General features: G+C 33.3%; 1 protein-coding gene across 4 annotated transcripts in view; it reads right to left on the reverse strand.

The window, feature by feature from the left end:
- Positions 1-18,355, reverse strand: part of GRIK1 (glutamate ionotropic receptor kainate type subunit 1) — a 150,486-nt gene that overhangs the window by 31,692 nt on the left and 100,439 nt on the right. For 3 of the 4 annotated variants that reach the window (XM_081950644.1, XM_081950645.1, XM_081950646.1), the window contains exons 8-11: positions 17,950-18,057; positions 4,341-4,454; positions 2,676-2,879; positions 1,336-1,559 (exon numbers count right to left, since the gene is read on the reverse strand). In XM_081950644.1, coding sequence (XP_081806770.1) covers positions 1,336-1,559; positions 2,676-2,879; positions 4,341-4,454; positions 17,950-18,057 — 650 coding nt within the window. Of the gene's footprint in view, positions 1-1,335; positions 1,560-2,675; positions 2,880-4,340; positions 4,455-10,765; positions 10,811-17,949; positions 18,058-18,355 lie in introns of all 4 variants that reach the window. The other variant, XM_081950643.1, reaches the window with a different exon arrangement.

Below are 18,355 nucleotides of genomic sequence, written 5' to 3' on the forward strand. Positions count from 1 at the left end.
GTGTCAGATTTGCATGAAAATCAAGGCATTAATTCACTACCTGCCTTGCTTTTGACACATAACGCTAAGCAGAATATTGGTATGAGATATTTTGTTACAACTGTTCTTTCATTGCCTTACATGAAATATGCAGTTTGGTCTGCCCAAAAATAATAGCTTGATAGTACCTGTGCTTTTTACAATCACTTCAGTGCTGTTAAAATTATTTATCCATATTTATTCAGTAGCCTTCAAACTTTTAATCTTTGAAAATCTGTCCATAGCAATACATTTTCAAGATGGACTTCGCATTTTGTTAAAGGTTCAGTTTATCAGGATAAAAAATTCTGCCTGATCTCTCTCTCTCTCTCTCTCTCTCTCTCTCTCTCTCTCTCTCTCTCTCTCTCTCTCTCTCTCTCTCTCTCTCTCTCTCTCTCTTGAGTTAAGGAGAACATGAGGTATATAGGGAGAAGTAATGAAAAAAAAAGTGCCAAAGCTAGACAGAGACAGATTATACAAACATCTTCCACCTGGACTGGCATGATATATTTGTTCTTTTCTGTTATGAGAGGCAAGAACAGTTAGACCAAATATGAAAGATCACAAAATCACAACGTGCCTTATTACCATGGGATATCTCTCAGGCTTTGGGTTAGAAATATCTGTCATCCACCCAGAGCAGAGTTCCCCAATGTTTCCTGCTTTGCAGACCAGTGTGGGATGGAGAGGGGATGGTTCTGCGCCAGCAGCTGGCAAGCATGTGTGTGCACACAGAGCTCCATTTGCACATGTGGCATGCATATTATAAATGGTGTGTGCCTGCATGCACTTGCCAACTTCTTGTGCAACTGAGGATGTGTACATGTGGGCGGGCACACGCTCACCAGCTGTTTCCGCAGCCTGGTTGCAATCCCAGGTTAGGGACCCCTGATCCAGAGAATCTACGGGTTCCTTGGAATATAATTTGAAAACCACCAAATAAAGTGTTAACCTGAAAAACTAGCCAATACAAAGAATGGAACCCAGAAAAGGGTACAAAGAAATTAACTGAACCTTCAATTGTCTGCCTTCTGGCAGGAAATGAAAGCTGAACTAGCTACTGTCACTGATCCAGCAGGCCTCTTTCCTTTCTTTCTGCATAGATTGCAGCCACTCCAATAGCTTCCCAAATTCTTTCCCTTCCATTATTTGCTTTTACTGTATCCAGCTTGGCAGATTCACATTATTAGAGGGTAGTGATGCAGAAAATGTAACTAGATTATCATTTCTGAACCAAGAATAATTTACATGCCCAGAGGTATCACTCAGAGGAATGCATGTGTTTTGCTATTACACAAGTGGGGCCTTTAAACTCACCGTGCAATGACAAAGAGCACACAGCTGACTCCCAGGCAGGCTAGCAGCACATACATCCAAATATCAGCAGAAAGAGGGTTTAGAAATGAGAAAACCCCAGGATTTGTGCCATTCGGCTTCCGGTACAAAATACTGATTCCCAGCGTCATGAATGGCTTTGAAAAGTCTATTACTTTTTCTCTTACGTAGGTAATAGTGAGGGGAGCAACTGCCAGGTCAGCTTTCTGGGAATACAAATTGAAGAATTATCTACTCATTTCCACTGTAGAAACAAATAAATATATTTTTATTGTGTCAGTTACTCTCTCAAGCATCAGTATAGGTCAATAAATTTCAAACAAAAATGTTTTTCTCATTAAAGGTTGTTGAGAAAGAAACAGAAATGTGCAACATTATAGTATACTTGTCTATTCAGCAGTACGTTCCATTGTATTAGGGGATCTTACTTTCAGAAAAACACTGTAAGAAGACACACTTATCTTCTTTTTATTTATTCAAAAACATATAGCGCAAGAACGCTTTGTAAATAATGTATTTTTATGATTACTGTATATGATTTAGTGTTTCATCCTTTTAGATGGCTCTTGAGCTGCTATGATGAAGTGCTCTTGGTAAACATTGAGTATACAGAATCCATTAAGTGTAATAGGAAAAGTGAAACTCTGAGAGATTCCAAAAGTGATGTTTTTCAAGAGAAATCTTCTTATAGAAATATAAATTTAAAGTGTAATTTACTTAGATTTGATTCTACAGTTTTTCATGTCCTCCTAGTCCATATATTAGTTGGCTGTTTCGTCTGTGTTCTAACGGTACATTCATGTTGTACAGAATGAGCTAATACAAAACATTATGCTCAGTGAGTGAGTATAGCCTCTCTTTCCCAAATGTTAACTCAACTATAAGGATCGCGGTCAAAACTGATGGATGATAGGAGTCGTGGTCCATCAAGATATGAAAGACAACCTTTTGATCATCTCTGATCTAGAGAAGCAAGGAATATAAACCATTAATGTGAATAAAATTGGAAGAAAAGTAGCCATCAGCCATTTCTTCCTTCTATATCTGTAGTTAAGGGTGCAGAATGTTCAGAATTTTTAAATACCTGCTTTACTAATTATCATATGATAATTTGGCTCATAGTAAGGGAATCGTATTGCAGGTGAATTTTTAAGATTGCAGACTTTCTGTGAAAAAATCTCTCCATTCTAATTTTGTTCTTGTATCAAATAGGTACTTAACCTATAGAGGAAAAAGAAGTATGGAGGTCTAGTAGTTTATATGTTTCTGTTAGTGATCAATGCAAGCTGAAAAGAATGACCAAGATGACAATTCAATCTTACATGATCTATGAGTTCTTTAACCATTCCATTCCATTCTCCTTTGTCATTCTGGGCTCCGTATTTTCCATCAGATACTAGTTTTACTTCATAGATGAAGCCTAAAATATTTGATAACTCCTTCAATAAATCCAGGCAGTAACCTTCAAATCTATCATTACCGTAGAGAGGTTTGTCAGATTTCTTGTACATGACATAGGGATCTTCCTGTATAAAAATACATAAGACATTCGTAAAACCAGCTATTTTTGAAAACAGAAAAAGATTAGTGATATGCTAAAATGTACAGATGCTTAGCTTAATTTCAACATTTTATCTCAATCAATTATGTAAAACAGTAAAACAAATCTAGCTTGATTTGTTTTCTGAGGTCATCCCATAGCTAAATCTGATTAAGATAGTAAAAAGGAAACCAGTTTGCAAGGATTCACTGCTCAATATATTCATTCACATATTAAAAACAAATAACTGAAAAACTTAGGATGTACTAAATCATACAGTTGCTAGGATCACAGTATGGTAATTTAGACCCAAATTATTAAATAAGAGAAAACTCCATACTCAAAACCACCTTGAGGTTTCCTGCCTAGTTGTACAGTGTATGGAGCAGGTAATTAAATAGGAAACACTGAGATATTATTTTCTAAGATTAATATTATTATTGTGATATTAGGATGTACTGTTGCCCAAGCATGTGTCATTCACTCACATTAAGGTGCAACCATATCACCCTGGTAAATAACATGAAAAATCCTACATTAATTTGTCAGTTCTTCCAGTGATAAGAAAATAATAATAATAATTAAGAATTGCTGATCTTTCATGAATCTAAACTTGCTGTTTTAGATAGATTCATCTTGACATTGCAGTTAGTTATATGTTTTTAGGACCAAGATACCATTGAGTCATTTCATGCAATGTTTCAAACATTTTAAAAACATAATAAATAAAATTGTTAAATTCTAAAATAGCCAAAGTATAACGAGAGCATACTATATATGAAAATCTTTCAAGAATTAAGTAATTTATGAGTTATTTACCATCTTAACATTCTTTGTTGTTTTTTTAAAGAGACATAGCAACCAGTGATATTCCTGGGCATCAGACTGTCAACCTCAATTTTATATATATTGTATATCCACTATTGTTCAGAGGTAGAATACGGACACATCTATTTCTTTTCATTTTCTTCTCAAGATTGGTTTCTCAAACTTGGCTTTTAAATTAAACACGAACACATTTCATCATACACTCAAGCACTCCTTCTATGTTATAATGCATTTGCTTTAAGCAAATAAGTGAACTTGGCTAAAATTGTTTGGAAACACAATGAAGTTAGGAAGAAAAATAGGAACATAGGCTTCAGGAATATGGGGTTTATAAAATATAGAAGAATTTCATCTGTGACAAGATTTAGATGATTACCTCAGAGTATATGTGCTGTTAAATTGTATGTGTGACATCTACAAGGGTTTATGCTTACACTACTTAAATTCCCGATTCTTGTGATGCTGGTACTACAGCACATTGTACTGAGACCATCTGTAATAAAAGTTTGTGATTAATAAAAAAATGTCTTTTTAAAAAATACACATAGGCTGTCAGCAAAGCAAATATTACCTGTAAGAAAAGCAAAGAAAACTAACCAGAAAATATGCCAGAACTTACCAAAATAGTAGTGACTATGAGTGTCCGGTTTGCTAGTGAATCTGTTATATTGGTAGACCGGTCTTTATTGTTGTTAGTCATATTAAGGCCACGGTTTGAGTTCCAAATTCCAATCTATATAAAAGAAATTGGATATATGACTGCTAACCAGTAATGTTAGGAAAATGTCTTTATGCAAATGAATGTGTATTATGGATCTGTTGTGGAAATTTTATTTATGATTCACATCACAGTAGCAGACTAAAACAGTAGCCATAACAGATACTAAAGGCATGGACCAGACATATTTGAAACTACCAATCTACAAGATGATGGATTATCAACACAATTAGTTACATGAAAGACACTGCTGAGATGGGATTAATTATAAGGGAGTGATGTTAGTTGCATAGTAGTTACCAGAACTACTTTATCTTAGAATACATGAGTTTTACATGTTGCTTTTGTCTTTTTAATGAATCTTTTGAAAATGGAAAATGAAAACCGGATTTTCAAAAAACACACTAAGAGTATGCTAGCAGGCATAATCACTAATCATTTTCTTCCCTTTGAAAGCAGTGATTCCTTGACTATTCTAATGATGGAATTAATAAAATGATCGCTGATCGATGAACACTTGGGAAATTGAAGCTGAGTGGGAAAACTGAAGCGGAATCAAAAAAAAGAGAGGTGATTTCCCAACCTGAGGGTCTTGACTAATATTTACAGAACATTATAAATAATTTTGTCCTGAAGGATTTCAATGGAACATGACACTATCTAATTGTGTGAACTGAAATTACAAAATGGGAATGTCATAGTTATAAAATCAACCTTGCATAATTTCATCTTCAAGTTTAATGGTATTGCAGTTTAATGGAATTGTAGCAGAGGAACTACAGTATACTATAGTTGGCAATTATTAGTCAGATATTCTTTTTGCAGTGTAAACACCAGCTTCAGGGAGGATCGAGTAGCATTAGGGGAAAAAGTGATTATTCTCGGCTCTTCTTGGTTATAGTAGATAAGGGAAATCCACTTCAGGCACTATTTACATTGGCAGGGGAGGCTCCATTAAGGTTATTTACTATTACAAATAACAGGACTGCAGGTCTTTTTGTTCAGATGAAAAGAATAGTTTTCCATGACTTACATTTGCTTTGAAGATTAATACCATGATTTCATTAATGTCATATTTCAGTGAGTGGGTGAATTTTTAAAGATCTGACTCAGATATAAACAGGTTGAATAACCATTTGTCACCTAGCAAATAGGGAAACTACATAAGAAAGGGCAATTAATCTGTCAACATTATTCCTAGGTTTTAAGAGTTAGAAGAGAAACTGGAGCAAGGCCTAAAGAGAGAAATAAAAAAAAATGTTTTCAAAAACTTACAGTGAAAAATGACATTTATCCAATTCATGATTAACCATTAGAGCAGATCCCTCAAGGATCAGCCTATAGCCACAGCCAGAGCAGATCAATGAAATCACTTTTGGGAGGCAAAACTACAAATGCTAAAATTAGACAATGGACATATTTCTTCCATTACCACACTGAGCACCCATTTAATCAGGTTTATAGTTTATATGTTTATACTTCTTGCCTATGAGATCTTTACTGAGATAACTAGTGATAGACAGACTCATTTCTAAGCTTTTAGAAAATCATATGTAAGTCCGTCAAATAAGACACATCTGAATCTACATTCACCAGGAAAAGGACATAATGATTCTCTTGACTGATCACAATAAAAGTTCAGTAAAAATCAAATCAAATTACACCACAGTTAGAAACCATCAGATTATACAATGTATATATAGCAGAAAATATAGTTGTCAACAAATTATTAGAATAAAAGAGACAGTGCAAGTGCAAAAAAAATTACAATAGACTTAAAAAAAAATTTTTTTAGGAAGTGGATAGAAAAGGTAACGCAAGGGTCCTCCAGCATAGTGAATATAATTAAGAAAAAATATTATTTCAGAAGATGGAAGAAGTATATTAGAGATTAGCATGATGGTATGTCAAACAGTGGAATTGAAATGAATTCTGCAAATGTTAATGGCAAAACCAAATGATGAAAATAATCATAAATATTGTGAGAAGGTTAAAATAATTTAAGGATGCATATGTTGACAGTGTAACTGGAGACATGTTAAAATATGTAACTGGAGAGATGTTAACATATTTTTGCTTAAGGAGAAGATTGTTCAGCATGTATCTCAAGTCTGTAGCTGTGCTTGATGACTAGAAGAATGCTGTTATTGTTCCCTCACATGAAGCAAAAATGTCACAAGGTTGAATACATACACCACAGACAGATTTATTTATTTTAGTTATATGCCTGCTAATGAAGAAGCAGAGTTTGGGCAGCTTATAGAATTTGCAGAATAAAACAGACTGCAAAATCAGAATGAAGGTTATTAAAATAATGAATAAAATAAAAGTTAGAATTATATAAAGTAGGGGCTAAATATAAAGATTTTTTTTCCTGCTTCTGGAAAGCTATGAGAGTGGGAGCCATATGAAATACAGAGGAAAAACTACTCCAAAGAGGAGCTGCTACAGCGAATGCTCAATTATTATCATTTCCCCTCAGATGAAGATGATTGTTTAGGTAGAAAAAAAAATCTTGTTTGATGTACTAATTCCCATCTGATGATCAGTCTCAATGTGAGGTTGACCTTGTTCACTTTTCACTCCCAGCAGCATCTATCATTGTTTTACAAAGTTTAGGAAAAATACACAAGATGATGAACATACCAATAATCCTTTCTCGTCCTATTTTTCCAACAACAACAATCCTGTGAGGTAAATTGGGCTGAGAAAGAATGACTGGCCCAAAGCCACCTAGTTAGCCATCATGCCTAGTGGGACTACAACTCACAGTTTTACTGGGTCTATCACCTTGTTCATACTTTAATTTATTACAAATAGACTTGCCAGTGAATCCAGTAATCTAATTCCCAGGTTGAAGCTGGGAGGCCAGAAGTAAGATTGGAATCAGATTTTGAATTTATTTTCCCCTGAAGCAGCTTGAAAAATTAATCGGTTTGGCAGAATTCTGATTGAAAGAAGTACAAGCTGAATGGTACTTTTTGCTCTTCCAACAAATGATAGATAATTAAATTAGTTTGATTTAGAGAAAGTATATGATAAGTAGAATAAAATAATGGAATTTTTTTCACGAAAATTGAGTGGAAGGATTATTGCTAACTGGCTTAAGAGTAGTATATGATGGAAGTATAACATGAATGAATTTGCATTTTTAGAAAATAATTAAACACTGAGTAGCTAGAGAGAGAGAGAGAAAAAAAAACAAGGATTATTTAATGTATTTATGGATCAATGTACAAAGAATGTTTGTGATGATGTTAGAGGTATGTTGGCAGGAAATGTGAATGTGTGTGTATATTTGAACACACACACAGGTTATACATAAACTAGAACAAGTAGATAAATGTTTATTAATGATGAGGATGTGGATATTCTTTTAGGAAAATAACAGGTAACATGTAGTTTGATGACATGAGTGAATGTGTGTCAAAGTAAGTAAATATCAAGATATACAATTGTGTGCTTCTGTCTTTGTTCCTGGAAGTGATACTTAGCTATGTCACAAAAAACAAAAAATAATAATGTGAATGTGGTGGTAATGGATGAGTTTTGAAGCATGCATGTGTCATCTAGGGTCAAAAATGAATAGATGATGAATGAAAATAAATTATGTAAATATAAAAATGAGTGACCAATGTGAAGAAAAGTTAATGGGGTGGTTTAGGTATGAATATATGAAGAATATGTGAATGAACTCAGAAAAAAAAGAGAAGACTAAAAAAGTTCTGGCTGGACAACGATGATGGGATTCTGAGAAAGAAAAGGAGGAAAAGTTTAAATAACAAAAAGCAGTGCATAAAAGAATGCATGCTCAGGGAGGAGGCAAAGATGGTTTTGCAAGGTTAACAAGCTATGTAGAGATGTTTTCCCCCTGAATCCCCCCACCCCAAATATAGTTTAACATGGCGTTAGGCTATATTTTGTCTTTGCATTTAATTTATTTTGTTTTCTATTTCTTACTTCTTTTCTGTACTTTGTATGATACTGCTTTTGCCCCAAAGGATATGTGTTGAAGGTATGGATACATCTTTAGATTTTCCAGGATTCAGTATTGTACCTTGATAAGGTCTTTTGAGATGATAATCTCACAGACACCATCTATGAATTGGCTTCAAAAGTAGTTTATACCCTGTTGGTTGGTATTTTCTCAAATATCAAAATCTGATGGCAAACTCAAAGCAGAACTACTATACTTATTTTCTACTCTTACAAATCAAGAATAACAGTGTCATTGCTTCAGATAATTATTATATGCATTTATAAAGAAATCAATTCAACAGCATTGATTCCAAAACTAAGAATTTTATTATATCGTAAAGTAGGGTTATTTTTTTTCCTAGAGAAGTATACCATTATACAAGAACTAGGGAGAGAAAAACCTCTACATGTTAATGGAATCCAAGTTCCATATATTCTATCCATGATGGCCAGGAAAGGGAGAATTAAAATGATAGTCCATTTATAAATGATAAATTAATGCTTGTCCTCTTTGGGCAGTAAAGTCATAAAAATAAGAAGATGCTGCATACTAACCTTGACCAATCATCTAATTTCTCTGGTGTTGATCAGCACAGCAAATTTCAGATCTATGCTTCCCAACTACTTGAGATGTACTGATTTAACCAAGATTACTGGTTATTGAGAATGCTCGACAAATTATTTCCTCTTTTTCTCCATCCCTGGAAGCTAGACTTCTATTTTCCTCTATTTTACCCAACGGCACATGTATTAGTTTCCTTTTTCTCTCTTGATCTCTTTCTTAAGTCTGATTTGCTGTTCCACTGGCTCCAATCCTAGGGATACCCTTGCGGTGTTAAAGCCACAATCTTCTGGCTGTAAAGATTCTATGCTTTCACAAGTTGCCACCTTATATTTTAAAATATTTTAAAATGTGTTTGAAATATAGGGAATGAGATATTATAAAAACACCAATATAAAAATAAAAACTAAAACCAACCAGCACAGTCACAAACAGTACAAGATAAAATATAAAACTACAATACATTAATATTAGTGGGATGACAGTGTGTGTTAGTTTTACAGCAGTGAAAGATCAGAATTGTGTTTGAAGGAATAACATCACGGATCACATCACTAGGGGGAATTCAGGCTTATTGCAGTTTAGTGACAATTCACAGTGTATTATGTGAGAGATAGTTCCCAACACATGAAGTGAATAAGTACCAAATTAAATTAATTTAAAATAAACTCCCTTCACATATAATATTACATGTCAGATTGTAGATGATAGTTATCACTGATAATAAAAATATTAAGAGCATGCAAATTGGTTCTGATTCTGAATTTGAGACTTTGACTCAAGAAACCAGGTTTATTTGGCTTCATTAGTGAATTCAAATGATCTGAATTATTTACCAAACTGAATCTTTGCATTCAGCTTTAAATAAACTTTTGTTCCTTATTATTAATTAGCTTCACAGTTATAAAAAGTTTAATAATTAGATATTTTATTAGGAATATAGCTCAAACTAAATATACTGAGCCAATAGGTGCATTATTTTAAAAAAAACTGTGTTTCCTGATTAATTTATTTACAAGAGATTTTAAAAACAGGAAGTGATTCTATTTAATGACACTAAAATATTTTTTCAATATGCAAGGGAATTTGTTATGGATGCATTACTTTTCATTCCAGTCATTCAATATGTCTCTTATGTGGACAGAAATGTTCTTTAATTAAAAATAATTTACATCTATATTGTAACTGATATTGGTTTTTATACACGTGGGTGCCCATATATATTATATGAGTCCATGTTAAGCCAAAAATATTATTCAATATCATCCACATTAATGTTGCATTGATCAAAACATTTTTGTAGCTGCATCCAGTGCTCGCTAGAACAAAAAGGTGGATTATATATCAAATTAAAGGAATCTGATTCAATCATTATAAGGTGCAAATTGATGGTAAATTAATACCTTATAATGCATTTAACACTCTTTCTATTAAATCTTTCACTAACCATTACAAATCCTTGAAAGAGGGAGATCTTTATTCATTCATAAAAGCACAATGAGAATTTAATTTTGATTTTTGGCAGTACAGCTAATACTTTGGTTGGCTATGATCTGGATTAAACCAGGTTGATAACGTCATTGTGTTCTAAATTGTAATTATTATGTATTCATCCCAGTCTATTGTGTAGCAAGACTTCCTATATGCTTAAAAATCTGTTTTGCACAGGAAAACACATTCCAATATATTGTCTCGAAACTGCAATTTAATACCATTTTTCAAAATCCCAAGGAATAGTTTGAGACTTGAAGTAACAGTTCCTTACACAGCTTGTCTAGATACAAACCTTTTTCCAAACTTTATATAAATGATTAGAAACTTCACCAGCAACCTTAATTTATAAAAGAACAAAAAAGAACACATAACAATGCTTCATTAAAAATAAAATGCAAAACTATTATAATTGTATACTTAGATTTTCATTATAATTCTCTAATAGCATTAAGATTTACTGAGTTAATTATTGCTGGATTATTAGATTTAATAATTAATAGTACTGATCTTTCATCTATCTAATTAGAAATGCCCTCTTATTGATTTTATTTCAATTTCTCATATTTCCTCACAAGCATTTTCTATAGGCCCTTAGTTTCAGAAAAGATCACAAAATACATTTTGCTTGCAATTAATATATGGATCTGTACAAGATCTGAGCATTTTTTCTTCTGTTCTATTCTTGTAATATATAAATAAGTACTACAGTACATTATCATGCATGGTGACAGGAATAACTTGGACAATCCTTTTCACTTTAATAGTTATATAGTTTCTGTTGTAAACTAGAAATAGTTTCTATTATGTGGTTCCAACAAATTTGTATGTATCACAAAGTAAAGCTTTGTGAGAAGTATAATGTTTGAATATTGCAGATATACAGTACTATGCATGCGAAAAGATTCTACCCTTGTCTGTCACAAACTAGGGAAAGAAGAGGATAAACAAGTAATGTTGGCTCCATAATGCTGAACTGGGTTCAAACTGGACTATATGGTGACTATTAATTTCTAAACCAGATCTAATCCTATGGGATTCTAAAGTCCATCTCGATAGAATCATATAATCTGATAGTTTTGCTTATATATGACCATCTTATTGAAAAAGTTAGCAAAATATGAACTTGAACAAATAGCATGATGTCACCTCATGCAAATACAGTGCTTGTGAAAGATTTATATTTAGAGGGTTTAAGAAAAAATCTCTGTCCACTCACTCTGAACACACAGATATACATGCAATGATTTACCACAGTAATTTGGTAAAATAAAATATTTGTGTCTCTTGCCCTGAATACGTATCTTTTTCTTCTTCAGAGATTTGTCCATACTGTATATAATTGTGAACATTAGCTATGGGTGTGTTTGTGATGGATGTGGAAGTAGGGCTGTGAAAACTACCAAAGAGACTCACAAATGCTTACTTCTTATAAGGAAAGATGAAGTCTAAAAGATCATTTTTATGCCAATAAGGGTAGTTTGCAGAGGAGTAAAAACTTGTGTGCTATGAAATAACATAAATCAGCCCTGATGATTCCATTTCAAATATGGAGCTATACGTGAGCATCACCATCTGTTAAATTCATCTGGGCATGCAATTACATAAATTGTGGCATGACAAAAAGTGGCATATCAGAATAATACTGGTTTCCAGATTCAAATGTAGATCAATATATCTATTGTTCAGCTTATATACATTTGACTGATCTTGGGTTCAGTTTGGATTTAGTTTGTCAAAATCCTATATATGTCTCCAAAGTTAAGCGTATGTTTTCATATTTGTCACCTTTGAACCTTAGCACAAGATTATGGAGAATTGCTAGTTTCAGATATTGTAGATCCTTGTCTACCTACACAATATGATGTGGCTTTCTATAATTAATTAGAATTCTACACCAATTCTTAAGACATAAAGGCATATCAATTAAACCGATGTTTTTCTACATACAGCAGAATGTACAATATATTTGTGCATTTGGACAGCTGTAAATATAAATTATCATAGAATAAACCATTTTTCGCTGATACATATATTATTAAACTCTTAGATATAAGTAAAACAACTATTGCATATCCATTCCCTTTCAAACATATATCACAATCAATTTATTAAAATTAAAGCATGAAAATAAATAAATAGACTGTATATTGCCTAGTACATTTATTTCTTTGCGTTATTATTGATTTATAGTTTATATAAATTTCTATATTCCAATGTTCAAAGTAGCTTACAAGAATCTACTGGTTACCTATGACACCCTGGGTCTGTATTACATTCAAAGGCTCATTTTTATTTATTTTTCCATATGTTCCAAAAGAGATTCATTATATACATAATACAGATGCAAACAAGTTTGCTGCATTTAGGTGAAGGAAAGTGACATATATGTCACTTTGAGTAGTGAAAAAGCATTCAGATATTAAATGATGGCACTCAGCAAATCAAATAACATTCAATGTTAATAGTATCAATGGCAATAGTTGAAATAGCATGCACGCAACTCTTCAAAACTAGTTATAATGATTTGTATCCATTCTTTGGCAGTGCGAGAATAATAAAGGGCCAAAATATCAATATAACAAGTTTTACAGGAAAACGTGTGCATAAATGTTTAGATTGGTTAAAAAAGTCACCTGTTTCCGATTTTTTTGAGCATGTAGTTCCTAGTCTTTTTTGCAAATTCATAAAACTTCTAATTATGTATGAGCTATCATATTTATCATTTAGAGCTACATGAGCTGTAAGAAGTTGTACAAGATGTATATTAAAGACAAATGTTACGTAAATAATTGGATAACTTCACACTAGTGCTATCAATTGGCACAAACCATGAAGTGTATATTGTTACAGAAATAGTGAAATAAATAGGATATTCATAGGAGTGAAGAATGTCCTTGCAAGTAGAGCCTTTAGAGGAGCAAGGTGGAAACCATTTCAGACTGCACACTATATTTTTTCTTTATATATATAATAAAAATCTTATATATAGAGATTTTGACATTTATTCAAGTTGTAATGCACCAAGATGAGGAACGTTTCCTGTATTTTGAGTTTTCCCACAAACATTCCATTTACCTATTATCGGTCCATTTACTTATTACCAGTTTTATCAATGTATGCTCTGATGACTTCTTTTCTCTAAGCCTGCTTGAAATGTAGATTGCCTCAAAGTCAGTTCAAGAAGCTTTTCATCCTTAACTAGCTTATGGAATGCTTGTGGAATCAGCTAAAGTTTATCTTTTTAAAATAGAACCCCAGATTAAAAAAAGCTGATGTTCAGAAATTATTCAATTAAAAAAAAAAAGGGGCGGGTCAAAGAAATAGCACATTGTCTGGGATACAAGGTGGAAGTGTCTTTAAACTTACTTTTTGGGAAATAGAACAGTTGAGCAGCAATAATAAGACAATAATAACTATACCATTCTCCCCTTCTAATATAAAAAATAAATTATTCCAATACATCAGCAAGAAAAATATATAGTGGCTCTTCCATTACATCTAATCCTATACTGTAGATTTTCAAAAACAAGGCATGGCTGTCTAAGAGATTATAATTCTACACTTGGCTCTGGCTCCAATTAGGTTTGATACACATAATTCTAGATTAAAATTTTAGTGCATGAAAATTACTAGCAAACTAAATCTATAAAATCTCAAATAATGAAAAAAATGGCCTATATTTATTGAAAATGAGCTACCCCTCTTGAAATTCCTACTTGATCTCAAATGATCAATAACCAGCAACAGTTTCCTCCAGTTTTGAATTCACTAACTCAACACCAGATCAACAAGCCTCCTGAAAACATCAAGCAATAAAATATCGATGTAGGTTCTGATTAAACTTTTAGGACCCATTAGTGTCTTATCTTCCTTCTGTGGCTGATGATGAGAAATACACACACATACCTAACAATATCAGCATTTCAGCTGCAAAAGAACTAAGGAAACAAAAGTACTAAGGAAAGTCAATATAGCTAATGCTCCATAAAATAGGTAACACCTCATAAAATGTCTATGGAGATTCTCAGTCATCTGGGTCATGGTTCCAAAGATGCTTTTTCAAGAGGCAACTGAACTTTCTGTTTTTTCTTTGAAGATGTTTCACTCAGGGGTGGGTTCTGGCCGGCTTTACTGCTGGTTCACTCGTGTGTGCGCTTTGTGTGCATACACAGTTCAATTAAAATGTTCTGTGCGTAATTAGAACTCAAAAACAACATGGCAGCAATGGTGACCGGGGAACCGGTTTGGGGGCATGGCGGGCCTCGGTCGCTGCTGTTTCCAGCAACCCAGGCCACCATACCATTATCGGTTCAGCCAAACAGAGCCAAACCAGTAGGAACCCACTTCTGATTTTGCTTCTCATCCAAGATGCTTCTTCAGCTCTTCAAATCTGAAGCAGCTTCTTTAATGAGAAGTGAAACATCTTCAAAGAAAAACCAGAAAGTCCAGTTGCCTCTTGAAAAAGCACCTTCAGGACACCCCATAAAATCTTCACATTATTGTACAAATGGAGTAATGAAAAACAAAGATATGCTCTCTAAAGCAGTAAAATTATTAATCTACTTGTATTTGCATGATTTCAAATTTCTAGGTGTGCAGGAACCTGGGCAAGTAACAGAAACTCACCCCATTGTATGGAGCTCGGGTCTTGAACCCGGGCTGTCCATCAGTGAAAAACCTAATATATCAGCAGAAAATATTCTTATCATCTAACCTTTGTAGACAAAAATCCATTTAAGAAATTATTAAAGAAATGCAAAATGTATATGTTGATAGAAACTCTGAATATTTTCAGAACTGCAATACAAAATCAGAATAGGATTGGGTAGCGCAAACATTTTCAAAAGTAAAGCATTATTTGGCATCCTCTGAACTGGTCTGAACATTAGAAAGTAGAGAGATGTAGCCAGTAATGGCTGCTAAATCAATAGGAAATAATTTCTGTTTTGTCTCTAAAATTCCACTGATTCACAAATACAAAATATGCTTTTGTAAAAAGGGGATTTTTTTTAAATGGAAAGAAATATGAAAAAGTATGAAATACTATATTTTGAAGGGTATGGCCTAGATTTACAGAACAAATATGCAGAGAACTCACACACATTAGACATACATAATTATATTACAACATTTCTTACCAAAAAAAGGTTCCCTTTGCACGATGAGATCCAAGTTTAGGCTTTCTCCATAATGGATCTTACCTTAGACCACTGGATCTTAGAGTCCAGTTGGATCTTATTCTTGGCCAGTGCATGACAGAGCATAATATTAAAGTCAACCTTTCACACACCTTTTCATATTTCTGTGGTAAACAGATTGAACTAAAGATGAATGAGATATGTGTGATAATAATTCAGGAAATTAAAAATGTGTAGAACCTATCTCTTATTAATCCTATACCTGGCATTTATTTTATGAAGATCAGATGTGCACCATTTTTCAGTATTGCTTCATTGAAGAGGTGACTTTTATGTTTTGTGCCAATTGACAGCCCCTCTGGAGAAACTTAGATTAATGACCTTGAAATAAAGAACTGCATAGGACACAAATAGGCGAGATAATGCAAAGCATTTGACAGCAATATCAGGTCTTTCAAGCTCATCTAAAAAGCATGAACAACACACTGTTGTCCCTTGTGTTGGATATTCTCTGAACTTGGTTGGGGTAATAGTATAAATAACAACCTTTGCTTAGAGGCATTAAATACATTGGGACTTATTGGATTAATTGAACAAAAGAACTATAGTACACCAAACAGTCTCTTTTTAAAAAAAGAATCCACCACCAACATAAAGCTACATGGAAGAACCCATATAAACAAATTGCTTTTTTGAAAGCCTTGTTAATAATTTCAAAGAGAAGATGGTGAACAATGGCAGAACTACAATGGTGATAGCTTTTGAATAAAACAAACCAGATCATGGCCTGCTGCAGCCAGCATACAATAATTTTAGAATTTGCTTATGTGGCCCGGCGAGTGGGTCAGAGCACCAGGAGAAACACTAAACAGTAACAAAGAGATACCTAAATACTTAATTCTTTGCTGTTATTTAGAGGTTATTAATTCTTGCAGGCCAGACTTGTACTGAGAGAACATCCAGTACTGTGCCATCATTGCTTCCTGTTGTCTTCAAAAGCAACGTGTGTACGCAAGTTTCAGGCAGAAGGCAGCACTGATCCTCAAATATAGGCATTATTGATCACATATGGTGGAATGTGAGGTTACCATGAGACCAGAGAAGTCTCCTTATAACCTTGGTAGAGAACCTAGAAGGTTCTCTTTGGTAACAACTAAATAAGTAAATAAGGCAGTAAAGCAATGTCCTGACTTGGATTTTACTGTGTTAGCAAAACACTCCAAAAGTCATTTTCTGATCTTGGGAGAATAAAGAAATTGCTTTTTGTTTTGCTTTCTTATCTTATTGCTTATGATAGCTATAACAGTTTCGAAAATTTGAGGAAGCAAAAAAAGAGATAACGAATCCTCAAAGAGAAACCACATGCTTAGATGAAAGATGAATGCACAAATCAATTTTTCCAGGTAAAAAGGAGATTTGCAAACTAACTAGAAAAGATGGGTTTAGGTGGGAAATCTATTACATTACATTAAACATTGTTCAAAAAATGTTCTCCATACATAGAAACAACGTTATCTGATCTGCTGACCTTGCACAAGACCTCTGAAAAACAGGATTCTTTCAACAGGAGAGCAATGTTCTTGGGATAGCTTGATACAAAGCTTATCAAATTTATTTTTCTTTAAAATGAAAACATTTTCCTTCTTTTTAAGATAACAGAAATGGATGGGATAGTTCTAAGCCCATGTGCAATACTGTAAAAATTGTTTATAATAAAGTACTTGTAAAATGTTACTATCCCCATTTCAAATTATGAACAAGATATAGAGCTTTCTACAAACTAACCCTCTTAAAAGTATCATGGTCTATAATGCTGCAGGGAATATATTAAAAATAATTTATATAATGATGACAGGATGTAGGCGCAATTTAAAATAGTCATGGTCTCTACCCAGCATGATGGAAAGTACTAACGGAAGATATTGTCCTTCTATCTAAATTTGTTTATATTAATTATGGACTATGAAAAATAACACAATTTGCAGGAGTCCTACCTTTTGCAGAAAAATACAATAGCAGTCTTTTAATTTTATGGCATTTAATTTTAATACATTATTATCTTGATTTTGCTGCCAATTTAAATGATTTTTAATAAGTTGATATGGGTCCCTAGCAGTATTTTTTTTCAATCTGAGAAAAACATTAAATTTCCGTAGGTTGCTATGAGAAGCAAGTGGTAGAGAAAGAACTTGAATATTCATTTCAATGTGCCTTGGTCAGTTTATGGTATAGATAAGTATATATCCACCTGTAGTCCACTAGGCGTTTAAATATCTACACTCTTGCTGACTGTATCATCTGGGTCACATTAGGAATACAGTGGTACAAAACTGGTTACCTTTTCCATTCCATCTTCCTTCAGGCTGATGATATCCAAATCAAAATCTTTTCTTAAACCATCTGTTTTGTTGAAAGAAATCCGTCCTGTCAAACCACTCCAGTGGCCCTAAAAGATTGAGAGGGAGATAGAAATATGATTATGTGCAGTACATTTAGTTCAGTTTTTATAAATAAAAAATAGATCTGTAACTTCTATTTCTTGATATAATTACTTTTGAAACGGGTTAAAGTAGTCTTGTATGATTAATTCTATAATTTAGTATTTCATCAATAGCTAAAGACTACATGCACAGAGGAACTTGAACAGTGCAGGAATGGAGCTCAGACTTTTGTTTCTCTAACCCAGTTCAGGATTTCCCCTCCCTTCCATCCACAAAAGGGAACTTCTGCAAAGTTCCAAATAT

Source organism: Natrix helvetica (genome assembly GCF_964273705.1).
Source record: "Natrix helvetica genome assembly, chromosome: 4".
Lineage (NCBI taxonomy): Eukaryota > Metazoa > Chordata > Lepidosauria > Squamata > Natricidae > Natrix > Natrix helvetica.